We start from the raw sequence: 15,767 nt of genomic DNA on the forward strand, positions 1-15,767 counted from the left end.
CACACACACAGAGACACAGACACACATATAGTGCACTGACAGACATCCCATAATACAAGCAGTATGAGATGAGGACAAGTCTCATGTGAAGTGTCATCACAGATCACACCAAACGTGTTTACTCATCTGAAATTCATATACATTCAAGAGCTGTTGCACTACACAGATCCAGATTAAGCTAGGCTAAAAATCACTTTGAATCATGAATCATGCCTTTTAACCCAGAGGAAGGCTTAATCTGGGGGTGTACAGCCTCTCAATGTCAATGTCCTGTCAATCTAAATTCACCCGTTTCTACACATGTATTGTATTTAGGATGCATTGTGAATTTCTGACAGGGGGCTAGAAATTGGTAGGATTACCAACATTTTCATTCACTGTTATACATTGTGCAGGCTTCAATATCTTATATTAGCTGCAATTTCACCAAGGCATCCACGCAGGAATTCATCGAAACATATGCCGGAGCTTTCATTTGAAAGCTTCACTCCAGGCTTTGTTGTTGGAAAAATATCACACTACCTTCTGCTGTGCTTTGATAATTTACCAATCAAGCTGCTTCCTTACCCTCTCAGTTTGTCTGGAAAGGAGGGCCTACTACATAGTTACTACACATGGTTTTAGAGCACATAGCCATGGTTCTAAATTCTAGATTGTGTTCCAGATTGTCATGCTTAGATGTTTGTCTGTGTTTTGCAGGAGGGCACTTCGAAGTTCGCCAACCTGGAGGGCAAGATGAACAACAGGAGACAAATAGGGGTAAGTGCTCTTATAAGCGAGTTTGAAGTCACTCACAAAGCTCATTATCATTTTGCCTTGAAGGAAGAAGCATGGAATATCCAAAGGGCTGATGTAACAGAATGCAATAGTGGTATTTCTTCAATATAGAATTTGTTGATGGTTAAGTAGCTCAATTGGTAGAGCATGGCGCTTGTAACGCCAGTGTAGTGGGTTCGATCCCCGGGACCACCCATACATTATTTTAAAAAATGTATGCATGCATGACTGTAAGTCGCTTTGGATAAAAGCATCTGCTAAATGGCATATTATAAGTAAGAACAACTTGATATACATTCAACGGTCAACCCAAGGTTCTCCATTAAGCATGCATTGAGTAGGCTTAATCTGGGTCTGGGAAGTCAGAAGCCCTATGCCTCTGTTTCTGGTTATCATTATTCTCGACCCCTCCCACCTCTCACACAGTCCAGTGCCCAGGGCACAGTACCCTACCTGGGAATCTTCCTCACAGACCTCACCATGCTGGACACAGCTGTAAAAGACAGACTAGAGGTGAGTCCCTTCATATACAGTCATTTATCCCTCATCATGTGTCCATCAACAGGAAGTTGGTCATAAGCTCTGGTGGTGAAGTTGTAGTTGGTTTACCAAAAAAGTTGCATTGACAGTGACATAATCTCCTGTTCCTCCATTTCAGAACGGCTACATCAACTTTGACAAGAGGAGACGAGTAAGTGTTGCAATCGGGGCCTTGCACTGCTGCTGTTTAAATTCCTCATCACCCATTGTCCACATGTTGAGTTAGTCCAGGATCCAGACCAATTCATTAGCCTCTGGCTCAACATAACAGAGGGTCTTCATAAATTGCTTTTCTGTTGTGCCACTCATTAAGTATGTGGCAGTGTATTGAATTCTGAATCAGTGCATCCATACGCATATTCATGTATAACTGCTAGCATTTCAACTGATAATGTGCCATTAGTACTGGACAGTAATTTGATGTTCATAATGATTAGTTTTTCTCTTCTCAGGAGTTTGAGGTTTTAGCTCAGATCCGACTACTGCAGTCTTCCTGTAAAAACTGTGTTTTCATCACTGACGAGGCATTTCTACAGTGGTACCAAAGTGTACCCTCGTTAAATGAAGAAGAAAGGTAAACCATGATTATCTTTGGTTTCAGTAGTATTCATTTTCCAATAAAAATATTTTTTTTAAATTCATTTTCAAATCAAAACATTCAAGTTTGTACATACATGTTATTTCAAACGAAACACTACAGTTATGATGACCGCTAATCACATTACATGATGTCTGCAGTTACAGACTGTCCAATGAAATTGAGGTGCCGTGCGAACCGAGCCCTGGTCGTACCCTGAACCCTACAGTGATCATCACACAGTGCCCAAGGTAATGAGGCCTATTATTACACTCAACACTCAACATGGCGGTAGTATTCACTTCAGAGACCTTTCAATATATACAGTGCCTTCAGAAAATATTCAGACCCCTTGACTTTTTCCACATTTTGTTACGTTACAGCCTTATTCTAAAATTGATTAAATCGTTTTTTTACCTCATCAATCTCCAGACAATACCCCATAATGACAAAGCAAAAACAGTTTTTTTGAATTTTTTGCTAATTTATAAATAAATAAAAACGGAAATATGACATTTACATAGGTATTCAGACCGTTTACTCAGTCCGGGCTTTGGCTGGGCCACTCAAGGACATTCAGAGACTTGTCCCAAAGCCACTCCTGCGTTGTCTTGGCTGTGTGCTTAGGGTCGTTGTCCTGTTGGAAGGTGAACCTTCGCCCCAGTCTGAGGTGTTGAACGCTCTGGAGCAGGTTTTCATCAAGGATCTCTCTGTACTTTGCTGCGTTCATCTTTCCCTCAATCCTGACTAGTCTCCCAGTCCCTGCCGCTGAAAAACATCCCCACAGCATGATGCTGCCACCACCATGCTTCACCGTACGGTTGGGGCCAGGTTTCCTCCAGACGTGACGCTTGGCATTCAGGCCAAAGAGTTCAATCTGGTTTCATCAGACCAGAGAATCTTGTTTCTCATGGTCTGAGAGTCCTTTAGGTGCCTTTTGGCAAACTCCAAGCAGGCTGTCATGTGCCTTTTACTGAGGAGTGGCTTCCGTCTGGCCACTCTACCATAAAGGCCTGATTGGTGGAGTGCTACAGAGATGGTTGTCCTTCTGGAAGATTCTCAGATCTCCACAGAGGAACTCTAGAGCTCTGTCAGAGTGACCATCGCGTTCTTGGTCACCTCCCTGACCAAGGCCCTTCTCCCCCAATTGCTCAGTTTGGCCGGGCGGCCAGCTCTAGGAAGAGTCTTGGAGGTTCCAAACTTCTTCCATTTAAGAATGATGGAGGCCACTGTTTTCTTGGGGACCTTCAATGCTGCAGACATTTTTGGTACCCTTCCCCAGATCTGTGCCACGACACAATCCTGTCTCTACGGACAATTCCTTCGACCTCATGGCTTGGTTTTTGCTCTGACATGCACTGTCAACTGTGGGACCTTATATAGACAGGCGTGTTCCTTTCCAAATCATGTCCAATCAATTGAATTTACCACAGATGGACTCTAATCAAGTTGTAGAAACAGGGGTGTTTTGTGGCTTGTTGTCATGAAGGTTACGGTGCATGATGTGATTCTCTCACCTCCTTACAGCCTGAATTCCTCCAGGACCAGCCTTGTTGCTGACAGTGACAGTCATTTTGACTTCCCCTCCCCTGTCTGTCACTTTCTTTCCAAACTTACCAAGGTAATTACGAAATAAGACCTAATATTTACAATTATTTTAAGTACTTCCTAGAATTGCAGAGCATGTAATTACTATTCAGTTACAAATACTCGTAGTTATTGCTAAGTAATTACTGTTTACTAGTAATCAAATATGATTGTTTTAGAACAAATGCATGTCTTAAAAACATACAGAAGAGCACTTTTAAAAATGGACATTCATTGATCTTTTAATACTCTTCTGTGTCTTTTTATTTGCTTTGGCCTTCACGGAACAGCCACTTTTTATCTTGTCATTTCAGTAAGTATAATGTTTTTTATTCTTTTCATCACTGTTATTATTTCAGCATATGAAATCCCCCTCAGTTTCCTGTCTGGATGTTGACTCCTCCCCTCCCACCAATGTCCCCATCCCCTCTGCATTGACACCATCCACTCCCGTCAAATCACATCGTCGATCAATCTCCTGTGGCAACAATCCCACCAATAACAACAAAGGGTCTGGGCCTGATATGCGGATCATCAGGATACGGATGGATTTACAAGATGGGAATATGTACAGAAGCATACTGGTACTGAGCCGAGATAATGACATACTGAGTTGAGATTTGATTTGATTTGAGATATCTGCTTTTTTTTTTGTTTCAAATTATACACTGCACTGCACCCTGCACTCATGACTATTTATTTGAATCCTCAAATATCCGTAAATGATAGTAATCCCAAAAATTTCCTCAGGTTGTACACAGGATATTATAACTTAGCGTCTAGCTGTCTGGTATCGTTGTCGTTCTTCTCTGTTTCCTCAGGTGACAAGCAATGACAAGACGCCCACTGTGATCAGTTCTGCCTTAGAAAAACACAGTCAGGACCCCAAACAGGCATCCAGATATGAGCTGATCCAACTATTGCCCGAGGGGAAAGGTAAAGACATTTCTCAACCCCGACCATGCGAAGTCACTTTAACAGTTCTCTTTTCATATTGATTGTAGTGATGACTTTTCTTGTTCTGCCCTGTAGAGTTGGTCATCCCTGCCACAGGAAACGTTTTCTATGCCATGACTTCCTCTAGTGTGGACTTCCTGCTGTGCAGAAAAGGAGGCAACAACCCTTTTGGCTCTCAACCAATCAGCACAGAAACCAGTGCCACCTTCCCTCGAATCAAAGCCAAGGGACGGAGACTGGTCAGAACTCTTTTTTGACAACAGCTCTTTCCCAAATAGGCTATATTAGAGACATAATGTAGCTAGTTCTCAAGGACAGGTCACGATAAAAATGCAGGCAGATATCGCAATGAGATGTGGCCTTGTCTTTCCTAATCTTTTACCAAAGTGGAAACACACATTCTGACCGAGCTTGTTCTAGCAAAATGTATCCTGAAACCTGTCCGAACTTGTTTGATGAACGACTTCTTACCTGGGACACTTCAATAAATATGCTGCCCATTTGTGTACACTAGGGAACTCCATTAGTGTAGAAGGGTGCATGTCTCTCTTGTTGGCAATGCATACTACTGCAAATATACACCTAGAACAAGACCAATGCAAACCTTTAACTGATGGTGAATGGTGCTGTTTCTTAAGTCTCTCTGACCATTGGCATCTAATTTCCTATTTAACCAAATGGAATAGCCGTGTAACCGAGAGCAACTGAGGAATCCAAATCATCTTGAGCATTTGAGGAATGTACCTCAGGTGCCATCATAGAGTTGATAGTAGAGAACTTCATTAAATCAAAGTAGTTTGGGCGATATGACCTCCTGAATTGACCATGACCACAACAAAGTTTTACATTTCTCCATAGAGAGTGGATACAAGCAGCATGATGACATATTAACAAGAATATGAATTATGGGGAGAGCACTGGGCTGACATTATGACATAATGCATCTGAATAAGAGTGACAGATTCACTGAAACCTCTCATTATAGCAAAGCACAGGGGCTCATCAAAATGTTTTAACTATGTACTTTGTATGTATGTATATGTTTTTTATGTATGGACGATGTCATGATTGTGTTTACATTCACAAAGAGCTATCAACAAGTGTCAGAATTACATGTTATTCATTGTGAAGTAAAATGAAATGTATGAAATTGACCCAAATTGCAACAATTTCAAATGGGTCAAGACGTGTCAAAGATAAACATGATAATTTCACTTGGGTTGGTGCATACATATTGACTGATAGTTCTGGTAGTATCATATGTAAGATACAACAACTTTACATATACAGCTTTGCCACTCCCATATAGAATCTAGTCATATTTTGAGTACTAACCATTAGGCATAACAGCATCAACCCACAAACTCTAACCTAAACAATTCATGTCTGGATAAGAGCGTCTGCTAAATGACGAAAATGTAAATGTAAGACACTAAGGAAAGTCCAAACTATGTTGTGCCTATTGAAAAGATGTCTACCATTGCATCTTAATGTTATACTTTCAATACAGCATAAGCTAATCTTTATCAATGGTCTCTGAATGGGTTTAGTTGGTAATTGGAATGGAAGTCTGTCTGAAGTGTACTTCAACCAGGGCTCCCAAAGTCAGTCCTCAAAGACTCATGTGAGGTTAGTGAGTAATAATAATAATAATAATATGCCATTTAGCAGACGCTTTTATCCAAAGCGACTTACAGTCTCACCAATCACTGAATGATGTTTAATTTATATTTTCATGGACGTTTAATAGATATCTGACAGCTATAAGGTTTCATTATGCAATGTCTTTAGTCCAGGAACTGAATGTAAAGGATGTTGCAGAAGGCTATGCTTCTATCCCATGAGGATGAGACCAGTTGGAAGAAAAACCTGTATGCATAAGTGGGCATGGGGAACAGATTGTGGGAGGCCCTAATTGATGAACTCTTGTGAACTCTGGCCATACTACCCAGTGCTGTTGAAGTCTCTACTAAGGCTGAGGCATAGATACGGTAGTGCCAGGAAGAGGATTCTGGGTAACGTAATTTGATGAAGTGTTAGCGCCAGGCTAAGCTACTGATTGTTTAGTGCCTTTCTCTCATTGGTGCTTGAACCTCTTAAAGTGTCCCAAATGGCACCCTATTCCCTATATAGTGTTTTACTTTTCACCAGAGCCCTATGGGCCCTGGTAAAAAGTAGTGTGCTTAATAGGGTGCCATTTGACATGAAGCCTCTGTGATGTATGCATTGGAATGTAAAGTACATATGATTGTGAATTCCCTCACTCACAGTTCTGTATAAGCTGGCATGTTTATGCACTACATACAGTGAGGGAAAAAAGTATTTGATCCCCTGCTGATTTTGTACGTTTGCCCACTGACAAAGAAATGATCAGTCTATAATTTTAATGGTAGGTTTATTTTAACAGTGAGAGACAGAATAACAACAAAAAAATCCAGAAAAACGCATGTCAAAAATGTTATAAATTGATTTGCATTTTAATGAGGGAAATAAGTATTTGACCCCTCTGCAAACCATGACTTAGTACTTGGTGGCAAAACCCTTGTTGGCAATCACAGAGGTCAGACATTTCTTGTAGTTGGCCACCAGGTTTGCACACATCTCAGGAGGGATTTTGTCCCACTCCTCTTTGCAGATCTTCTCCAAGTCATTAAGGTTTCGAGGCTGACGTTTGGCAACTCGAACCTTCAGCTCCCTCCACAGATTTTCTATGGGATTAAGGTCTGGAGACTAGCTAGGCCACTCCAGGACCTTAATGTGCTTCTTTTTGAGCCACTCCTTTGTTGCCTTGGCCGTGTGTTTTGGGTCATTGTCATGCTGGAATACCCATCCACGACCCATTTTCAATGCCCTGGCTGAGGGAAGGAGGTTCTCACCCAAGATGTGACGGTACATGGCCCCGTCCATCGTCCCTTTGATGCGGTGAAGTTATCCTGTCCCCTTAGCAGAAAAACACCCCCAAAGCATAATGTTTCCACTGCCATGTTTGACGGTGGGGATGGTGTTCTTGGGGTCATAGGCAGCATTCCTCCTCCTCCAAACACGGCGAGTTGAGTTGATGCCAAAGAGCTCGATTTTGGTCTCATCTGACCACAACACTTTCACCCAGTTCTCCTCTGAATCATTCAGATGTTCATTGGTAAACTTCAGACGGGCCTGTATATGTGCTTTCTTGAGCAGGGGGACCTTGCGGGCACTGCAGGATTTCAGTCCCTCACGACGTAGTGTGTTACCAATTGTTTTCTTGGTGACTATGGTCCCAGCTGCCTTGAGATCATTGACAAGATCCTCCCGTGTAGTTCTGGGCTGATTCCTCACCGTTCTCATGATCATTGCAACTCCACGAGGTGAGACTTGCATGGAGCCCCAGGCCCAGTTCTTTTGTGTTTCTTCCATTTACGAATAATCGCACCAACTGTTGTCACCTTCTCACCAAGCTGCTTGGCGATGGTCTTGTAGCCCATTCCAGCCTTGTGTAGGTCTACAATCTTGTCCCTGACATCCTTGGAGAGCTCTTTGGTCTTGGCCATGGTGGAGAGTTTGGAATCTGATTGATTGATTGCTTCTGTGGACAGGTGTCTTTTATACAGGTAACAAGCTGAGATTAGGAGCACTCCCTTTAAGAGTGTGCTCCTAAACTCAGCTCGTTACCTGTATAAAAGACACCTGGGAGCCAGAAATCTTTCTGATTGAGAGGGGGTCAAATACTTATTTCCCTCATTAAAATGCAAATCAATTTATAACATTTTTGACATGCGTTTTTCTGGATTTTTTGTTGTTGTTATTCTGTCTCTCACTGTTCAAATAAACCTACCATTAAAATTATAGACTGATCATTTCTTTGTCAGTGGGCAAACGTACCAAATCAGCAGGGGATCAAATACTTTACTCCCTCACTGTACGTCCTATTATTTTTGTGTGATACATTTCCTTTTTATATGAATGCATTTTGATGTGACAGTTATATGAAGACTTTCTATGCAACTCCCCAGATGTGTGCTGTAATAATGCTGTGTCTACTCTTATCAAATAAATGTACATAGATGTACATATAAAATATTCAGACTGTGGTTTAGTATCTAGCTTGTTGGTGGATGAGGAAGTTTAATGAAGAACATTATGTAAAACATTTGTGCACCCCGCAACAACAGTACTTTCTTTATTTGGACAGAAGACAGTCAGTATCTTTGCCTGTTTCAAGCTAAAAGCCGAAAACGTCACCAAACGTTTGACTAAAAAGTACAATAGAAATAAAGAAAAACCATTACACATACTTTAACAATCATTTTTTGAAATCATTTGTCACATAAAAAAGGTTGAAAACAAACGCATATATAATGTATAAAAACATACCTGAGATCACAATCAACATTGCCTAGTCATTAGCAACACATAGAACAGTAGCCTATGCAGCAAAGTGCTTATTGTTTTATGATTATAGGAGTGCCACTTCCCTTTGAAGTATGTTTCTTTTCATGGCAATTTATGAAACACTCCAAAACTGGCATAAAAAAAGTTAATTTTATGCTGGTACCTTATTAATCAACATTCTATGGGATACCTTGTTCCTGGAGCTCAATAATACAAACAAACCTAGCTGCTCAGTTAACTGTGTGCATACTAGTAACTTTACACTGATGCCACACCGATGCTTACTGATTCATATCTCCCTGGTAGTGCCTTGGATCCTCTACGTCCACATCACACCCGCTAGTCCCTCCCCCGCACATCTCACACTCCAGTGCCGCTGTCCGATAGGCCTTCCACACCGTGGCGTCCTGCAGACACACCGTCCCGCCCCCTCTCTTCTCCTCAGCCTCGTTCCGGTTGATGTCGCCCACACACACCCAGCCAGAAGCTCCATCCACCCCACCCCCGGTGGTACTCACGGCCCACTTGGAGTGGTCGTTGGAGGCCTTGAAGGTGATCCTCCCACCTGGGGAGATAAGCTGGATGTCTAGGACCTTCCAGCCCAGGGAGCAGTCAGAGGGCAGGATGCCAGTGGAGCGGATCCAGAACTGGACTAGGAGGTCTGACTGGAGGGAAGGAGCCACCCAGGAGTGGTACAGATCTAATGGGAGACAGGAGGAGGGGAAATGGGGATATGGTGGTTAAATGTTGGGTCATTCACAACCACAAAATGGCAATGACATGAATAGTCATTCTAACCATGAAACAACACTTCAACTGTACAAAAAATTACAACTAATAGTTTCTAAATTGTTCCTTACCATTATTGAATGATCCCCCCTTGGCGAAGCTGATGAACTCGGTTCCACCTAATGAGGTGAGAGACACACTGCGATTGGATGCAGGTTGGGTGTGCGGTAAGCTGCTATAGGCCATCTGCCCTTGGCTGTTGTTACAGACGTCAGCCAGTGCAGGCACCAGAGAGGCCAAGGAAGCAGGGACACCACAGTCATACACATTGGGCTGGTTGATCTGCAACTGCTCTCCTGCAATGTAAAACATAATACATGTCAATTGAACACTTCAAACATATCAATCAATTAATTGTGTCAAAAGTAAAGCAAATAATTATGAATTGACTGATCAATCTGTCTGTCTGTCTGATTCAATAGGCATCAAGTTCCAAGACAAGTACCATCTTAATCTAGAACATGACTTATCAGTATGACGACTTTTCAAATTCTTCAAACAGAGTAGCAGACAAATGCCTGTACATATAAGACCACTGACTGTGGCTAAAATGAGATTGAAAATGTTTTAAGACAAGACAATGCTTTGAGGACGATGGAAGTTGGCCTCCACTGAGAACTCCCATCACAATTGAATGACACTCATCTTAAACTGAACAAAAATATATCCCAAAAATGTTCCATACTCACAAAAAGTATGGGCTCATGTCACAAGGATCTGTACACCCTTTCTGGATGCTAAAAATGTTCCAGTTCTTCCATGGCCTGCATACTCACCAGAAATGTTGCGTTTATATTTTTGTTCAGTATAACTCCACGAAACGTACAGAGCAAACATCGCACAGCGGGAGGAGTATGGTCTACAGTGCCATTGAGGAAAACCCTATCTGTCACTATGGTAACAGCACCATTTGCTAGCCAAGTTGTAGTGGCACTTGCTACTACAATAGGCTAAAATGCTAATGACCTAAATTATTTATGCAAATGTTATTTTTGGTTCACAATTGTTGTGCCAATATTAATGTGGCTTTATTAACTGTAGCATAATAATGAGTTCATTGTCATTTTTAAGTTCATTGCATTCAGTGATATTCAGTGATAGGGGCAGCAGTACTTTATCATTAGAGACCAACTATTACTGTTCAGAATAACTATGACATAGCACTTAGTTTGTAGGGTCAGCAATATTAGTATGGCACCCTTGGAGAAAATTAGAGTTAAGTGCCTTGCTCAAGGGTATGTCGACAGATTTTCCACCTTGTCGGCTCGGGGTTGTACGCACAGACAGTCTGTCTCAGCATGAAACAGTTGCATGAAATAGAACACATTTGTGTCTTCATGACACAATTCACAGTTTCTTGCATTATAACAGGGTGGATAATCCAATATACTTTTTCAGAATTCTATGGTAAACCTATAGTGTTCCAAATGACTTTTCCAGGATTACAGTCTCACCAATTGTCTGAAAGCGTTCCAGTGGGTAGGTCACACAGATGAAGTTCTGTCCATTCTGTACACCACTACCTGGGTAGGAATATTGCCCTATTTCCTTTACAGGGGGAAAATGAGGGGTGCTGTGGACCAACCAATAGCCCTGTGTCTTGTCCAATAAGACAACACCTGAGATGGAGAGAGGGAGATAACAGTCATTCATTGAAAACGGAATCATTTCACAACAGTACATAGTCTCTTGACAGACGAAAACATTAACATGTTACAAAGGGAGTAGCTGGCCAGAGGCCTGGGTGCTGAGATTAACATTATAATGTAATGCCTGTATACAGTATACAGTGGGGAAAAAAAGTATTTAGTCAGCCACCAATTGTGCAAGTTCTCCCACTTAAAAAGATGAGAGAGGCCTGTAATTTTCATCATAGGTACACGTCAACTATGACAGACAGAATGAGATTTTTTTTTCCAGAAAATCACATTGTAGGATTTTTAATGAATTTATTTGCAAATTATGGTGGAAAATAAGTATTTGGTCAATAACAAAAGTTTCTCAATACTTTGTTATATACCCTTTGTTGGCAATGACACAGGTCAAACGTTTTCTGTAAGTCTTCACAAGGTTTTCACACACTGTTGCTGGTATTTTGGCCCATTCCTCCATGCAGATCTCCTCTAGAACAGTGATGTTTTGGGGCTGTCGCTGGGCAACACGGACTTTCAACTCCCTCCAAAGATTTTCTATGGGGTTGAGATCTGGAGACTGGCTAGGCCACTCCAGGACCTTGAAATGCTTCTTACGAAGCCACTCCTTCGTTGCCCGGGCGGTGTGTTTGGGATCATTGTCATGCTGAAAGACCCAGCCACATTTCATCTTCAATGCCCTTGATGATGGAAGGAGGTTTTCACTCAAAAACTCACGATACATGGCCCTATTCATTCTTTCCTTTACACGGATCAGTCGTCCTGGTCCCTTTGCAGAAAAACAGCCCCAAAGCATGATGTTTCCACCCCCATGCTTCACAGTAGGTATGGTGTTCTTTGGATGCAACTCAGCATTCTTTGTCCTCCAAACACGACGAGTTGAGTTTTTACCAAAAAGTTCTATTTTGGTTTCATCTGACCATATGACATTCTCCCAATCCTCTTCTGGATCATCCAAATGCACTCTAGCAAACTTCAGACGGGCCTGGACATGTACTGGCTTAAGCAGGGGGACACGTCTGGCACTGCAGGATTTGAGTTCCTGGCGGCGTAGTGTGTTACTGATGGTAGGCTTTGTTACTTTGGTCCCAGCTCTCTGCAGGTCATTCACTAGGTCCCCCCCGTGTGGTTCTGGGATTTTTGCTCACCGTTCTTGTGATCATTTTGACCCCACGGGGTGAGATCTTGCGTGGAGCCCCAGATCGAGGGAGATTATCAGTGGTCTTGTATGTCTTCCATTTCCTAATAATTGCTCCCACAGTTGATTTCTTCAAACCAAGCTGCTTACCTATTGCAGATTCAGTCTTCCCAGCCTGGTGCAGTTCTACAATTTTGTTTCTGGTGTCCTTTGACAGCTCTTTGGTCTTGGCCATAGTGGAGTTTGGAGTGTGACTGTTTGAGGTTGTGGACAGGTGTCTTTTATACTGATAACAAGTTCAAACAGGTGCCATTAATACAGGTAACGAGTGGAGGACAGAGGAGCCTCTTAAAGAAGAAGTTACAGGTCTGTGAGAGCCAGAAATCTTGCTTGTTTGTAGGTGACCAAATACTTATTTTCCACCATAATTTGCAAATAAATTCATTAAAAATCCTACAATGTGATTTTCTGGATTTTTTTTCCTCAATTTGTCTGACATAGTTGACGTGTACCTATGATGAAAAGTACAGGCCTCTCTCATCTTTTTAAGTGGGAGAACTTGCACAATTGGTGGCTGACTAAATACTTTTTCCCCCCACTGTACAGCTGAGGTTTATATTGTCCTGACCTTTAGTGTGGCCACCTCGGCTACTAAGGAGACCAAATCCCCTTTCTCCCTCCTCGGGTGGTCTCTGGTCATTGTACAGGATGTATGCAATGTCACCATTCTGCACAAACACAGGACAATACACACACTCATCATCAGAAGATACACATTTTCATGCATATTGCACACTCTAAACTCAGAAACAAACAGGGGTTATATTGTCAATAGTGTTTCTTCTTTGATAACATGTCATATGCTGTATTTATTTATCACGGCTGTCTGGGTGAAAAGAAACTCAAATTGCACCTTAGTGAAAATTAGACAGTGAAAGAAACCCACAAAAAGAGTTCCACAATTAGATGTTTTGTGTAATTCTGTCTCATTCCACTGTGACAAAGAATTCACTGAGGGAACAGCTACCAAAACCAAAACCAAAACCTCAGCAGTGGTAAATACTGCAATGTGTTACTGCAAATGAAACCGTTAACGGAAAATCCACTCAAAAACTATATTTTGCTAATTTTTTTCATTTGTCCACTGTTGAAACAGTCCCAAAATGGTTTGCATGTCAGCGGTCAAGTTTTCAAGATATTGGACTTTCAAGAAAAACTAGCCACATCATCATGAAAAAACATTTTAGGACTGTATCAACAGACGACTCATTAAAAAAATACCAAAAGAAAAAACTAAATAGCCTAATCTTCATGACTAATGTTCAAACTTAGACATCAAACAGTGTCAAGGTTCCGGTCTAATGCTTCTAAAAATGTTCGGCATAACCGTGTTCATGTTTCAGTGGATTTTTCCTTTAAGTTTCACAGTTTATTCAAATAAATGTGGTCTGCTATTGATAATAGAAGGAACCAGACCTTCCCCTGCTCATACAGCTGGCCCACTGTCCTCCCCAGGGCTCCAGTACTGTCATTCACCAACACTTTTCCATCTGTCCATCCCTCACTCCCTTTGTCCATCAGTAGATAACTCTGTCCATCGGTGGGAGATTCTCGATCAACATGGGGGAATTTGTAGAGATAGAACCTGAAAGAGAGAGAGAGTTTGATTCTCAGTACTGTGTGTTGTTTTAGCATACCTTGCTATGCACACTGTTTGTGACTAAGTAGCTAACAGACCTAACGGAAGATGGAGGTCATATCAGTTCAATTTTCAGTCTGCCCAAAACGGTTCTCACCAGTCAACAGCTTCCCCTTGATCATTGTAACAGGAGATAGGTGAGGTGCCTCCCTCTCCTGGTTGAAACAGGATCAGCAGGACAACAAATGACAACATCTGAAGGAAAAGCAATGAGGTCAAAATAGTTTTAGGAACTGTGTAAAACTATTGCCAAAATGAAAACTTCAACATTTGTTGACTAAAATGGAAAAGGGATGGCTTTGGAACAAGAAGAGAACGATGCGATGCATTACAAATTGCAACAGTAGTCGATAGTCGATCTTACAATTATGTTACAATATTGTTACAATGTTGTTACAACGTATCAGAAGTAAACTAACAAAAAGTATCACATTTTGCATTGATTTGATATCTAATTGATTTATCAACTGCGTTAGAATCAATTAGAATAACCCATGCAAACGAAACCTACAGCCCCCTCAAACTCAACTCTAGACGAACCTATTTCCACTGCGTTTTTTTGGTTCCCCTCTAATCAGGAGGGACTGATTCAGACCTGTGACACAAGGTGTGCGCAAATAATTATCAGGTAGAACAGAAAACCAGCAGGCTACGGACCTCGTAGGGTAAGAAAGAGTTGAATACCCCTGCTATAGCCTTTGCCCAATGTGCCCCACTGTAAGGTTTATTGATTTCTAGAGCAACACTTAGCCTACCTTTGAGTAGATAAGAACTTGATAAGTACGGTGATTCTACAGCTTTTCCGTATCCGCGTGATCTTTGATTGTGTCAAACTATTCCATTTCTAAAGTCGAGATGCATCCTTGTTTTGAAGTATGACGTTCCGGGGCGGGCTTATGGTCACGAGTTCATGACAATAGCTTGCATTAGCTACCCTTCTGCTAGCTCTGGTCCAGGGCGTTAGTGCGCCTTCAACGCTTAGTGGAGGAACTCGCACTAACGCCCTTGACCAGAGGTACCCTTCTGCCTTCTACACATAGGGAAAATCTATTAATTTAAATGGAATTAGAGCATATATGACCATAAAGCAAGCCACAAACGTAGCATACATATTGATTGGATACATATTTAATGGTCAAGTGTGTTTTCCATGCTGTTGTCAACAATGGTTGACAGTTTAGGGATGGAGTTGATACATTTCCACTGTACTGTGGAAAATGTATCCTCAGCACATATAGGCTAGCCTAACAGCCTACTTGTCTCTGAAAAGTTGACCTCTGTAAACAGCACTAGTGCATTGCAACACTGTAATGTAAAGGCAGATATCTTTCTTTTGACAAATGAATAATTGCCTGTGATTGAGAACATCAACATTCTGAAGAAAGCACCATTATGCACACATTATAAAGAAATTAGACCTTCTTTACATAATTATGTCACTCTCTCATTCATTGGATTCCAGGAAACGCTACCAGACTACTGTATGATCTATTACACACCCAACCCCCCAAAGATTGCTTTGATGACAAGCTATAGGTCAGTGTATAGCTTACACTTTTGGTTGGTTTGTTGACATCTTTCTCAATGCCTGTCTCATGCCTTTCTTTCACAATTGCATCTATTTTATGTCTTTATCTTTTCATGTATTTTAGTTCCTCCTTTTGATATCCCACCAAAATA

The 15,767-nt window shown here is 41.5% G+C and overlaps 2 protein-coding genes across 4 annotated transcripts in view; one reads left to right on the forward strand and one right to left on the reverse strand.

Annotated features, from left to right (window-relative positions):
* LOC121566462 (ral guanine nucleotide dissociation stimulator-like 2) overlaps positions 1 to 6,803 on the forward strand; it is a 19,393-nt gene extending 12,590 nt beyond the window's left edge. For 2 of the 3 annotated variants that reach the window (XM_045215151.1, XM_045215152.1), the window contains 9 exons: positions 700 to 759; positions 1,204 to 1,290; positions 1,436 to 1,468; positions 1,770 to 1,891; positions 2,056 to 2,145; positions 3,422 to 3,515; positions 3,841 to 4,065; positions 4,303 to 4,417; positions 4,514 to 6,803. In XM_045215151.1, the coding sequence (XP_045071086.1) occupies positions 700 to 759; positions 1,204 to 1,290; positions 1,436 to 1,468; positions 1,770 to 1,891; positions 2,056 to 2,145; positions 3,422 to 3,515; positions 3,841 to 4,065; positions 4,303 to 4,417; positions 4,514 to 4,695 (1,008 nt within the window). In that variant the 3' untranslated portion in view covers positions 4,696 to 6,803. Of the gene's footprint in view, positions 1 to 699; positions 760 to 1,203; positions 1,291 to 1,435; positions 1,469 to 1,769; positions 1,892 to 2,055; positions 2,146 to 3,421; positions 3,516 to 3,771; positions 4,066 to 4,302; positions 4,418 to 4,513 lie in introns of those variants that run through there. The other variant, XM_045215153.1, reaches the window with a different exon arrangement.
* A 1,778-nt stretch (positions 6,804 to 8,581) lies between these two features.
* Positions 8,582 to 14,988, reverse strand: LOC121566465 (deoxyribonuclease-2-alpha-like). The gene is made up of 7 exons (XM_041876497.1): positions 14,843 to 14,988; positions 14,185 to 14,282; positions 13,865 to 14,033; positions 13,017 to 13,116; positions 11,053 to 11,217; positions 9,670 to 9,894; positions 8,582 to 9,509 (listed from the first exon to the last, which is right to left on the reverse strand). The coding sequence occupies exons 2-7, from the start codon at positions 14,280 to 14,282 to the stop codon at positions 9,091 to 9,093; spliced, it is 1,176 nt and encodes a 391-aa protein (XP_041732431.1). The 5' UTR covers positions 14,843 to 14,988; the 3' UTR covers positions 8,582 to 9,090.
* Positions 14,989 to 15,767: the final 779 nt, after the last annotated feature.

Source organism: Coregonus clupeaformis, unplaced genomic scaffold (genome assembly GCF_020615455.1).
Source record: "Coregonus clupeaformis isolate EN_2021a unplaced genomic scaffold, ASM2061545v1 scaf0377, whole genome shotgun sequence".
In the NCBI taxonomy this organism is placed as follows: Eukaryota; Metazoa; Chordata; class Actinopteri; order Salmoniformes; family Salmonidae; genus Coregonus; species Coregonus clupeaformis.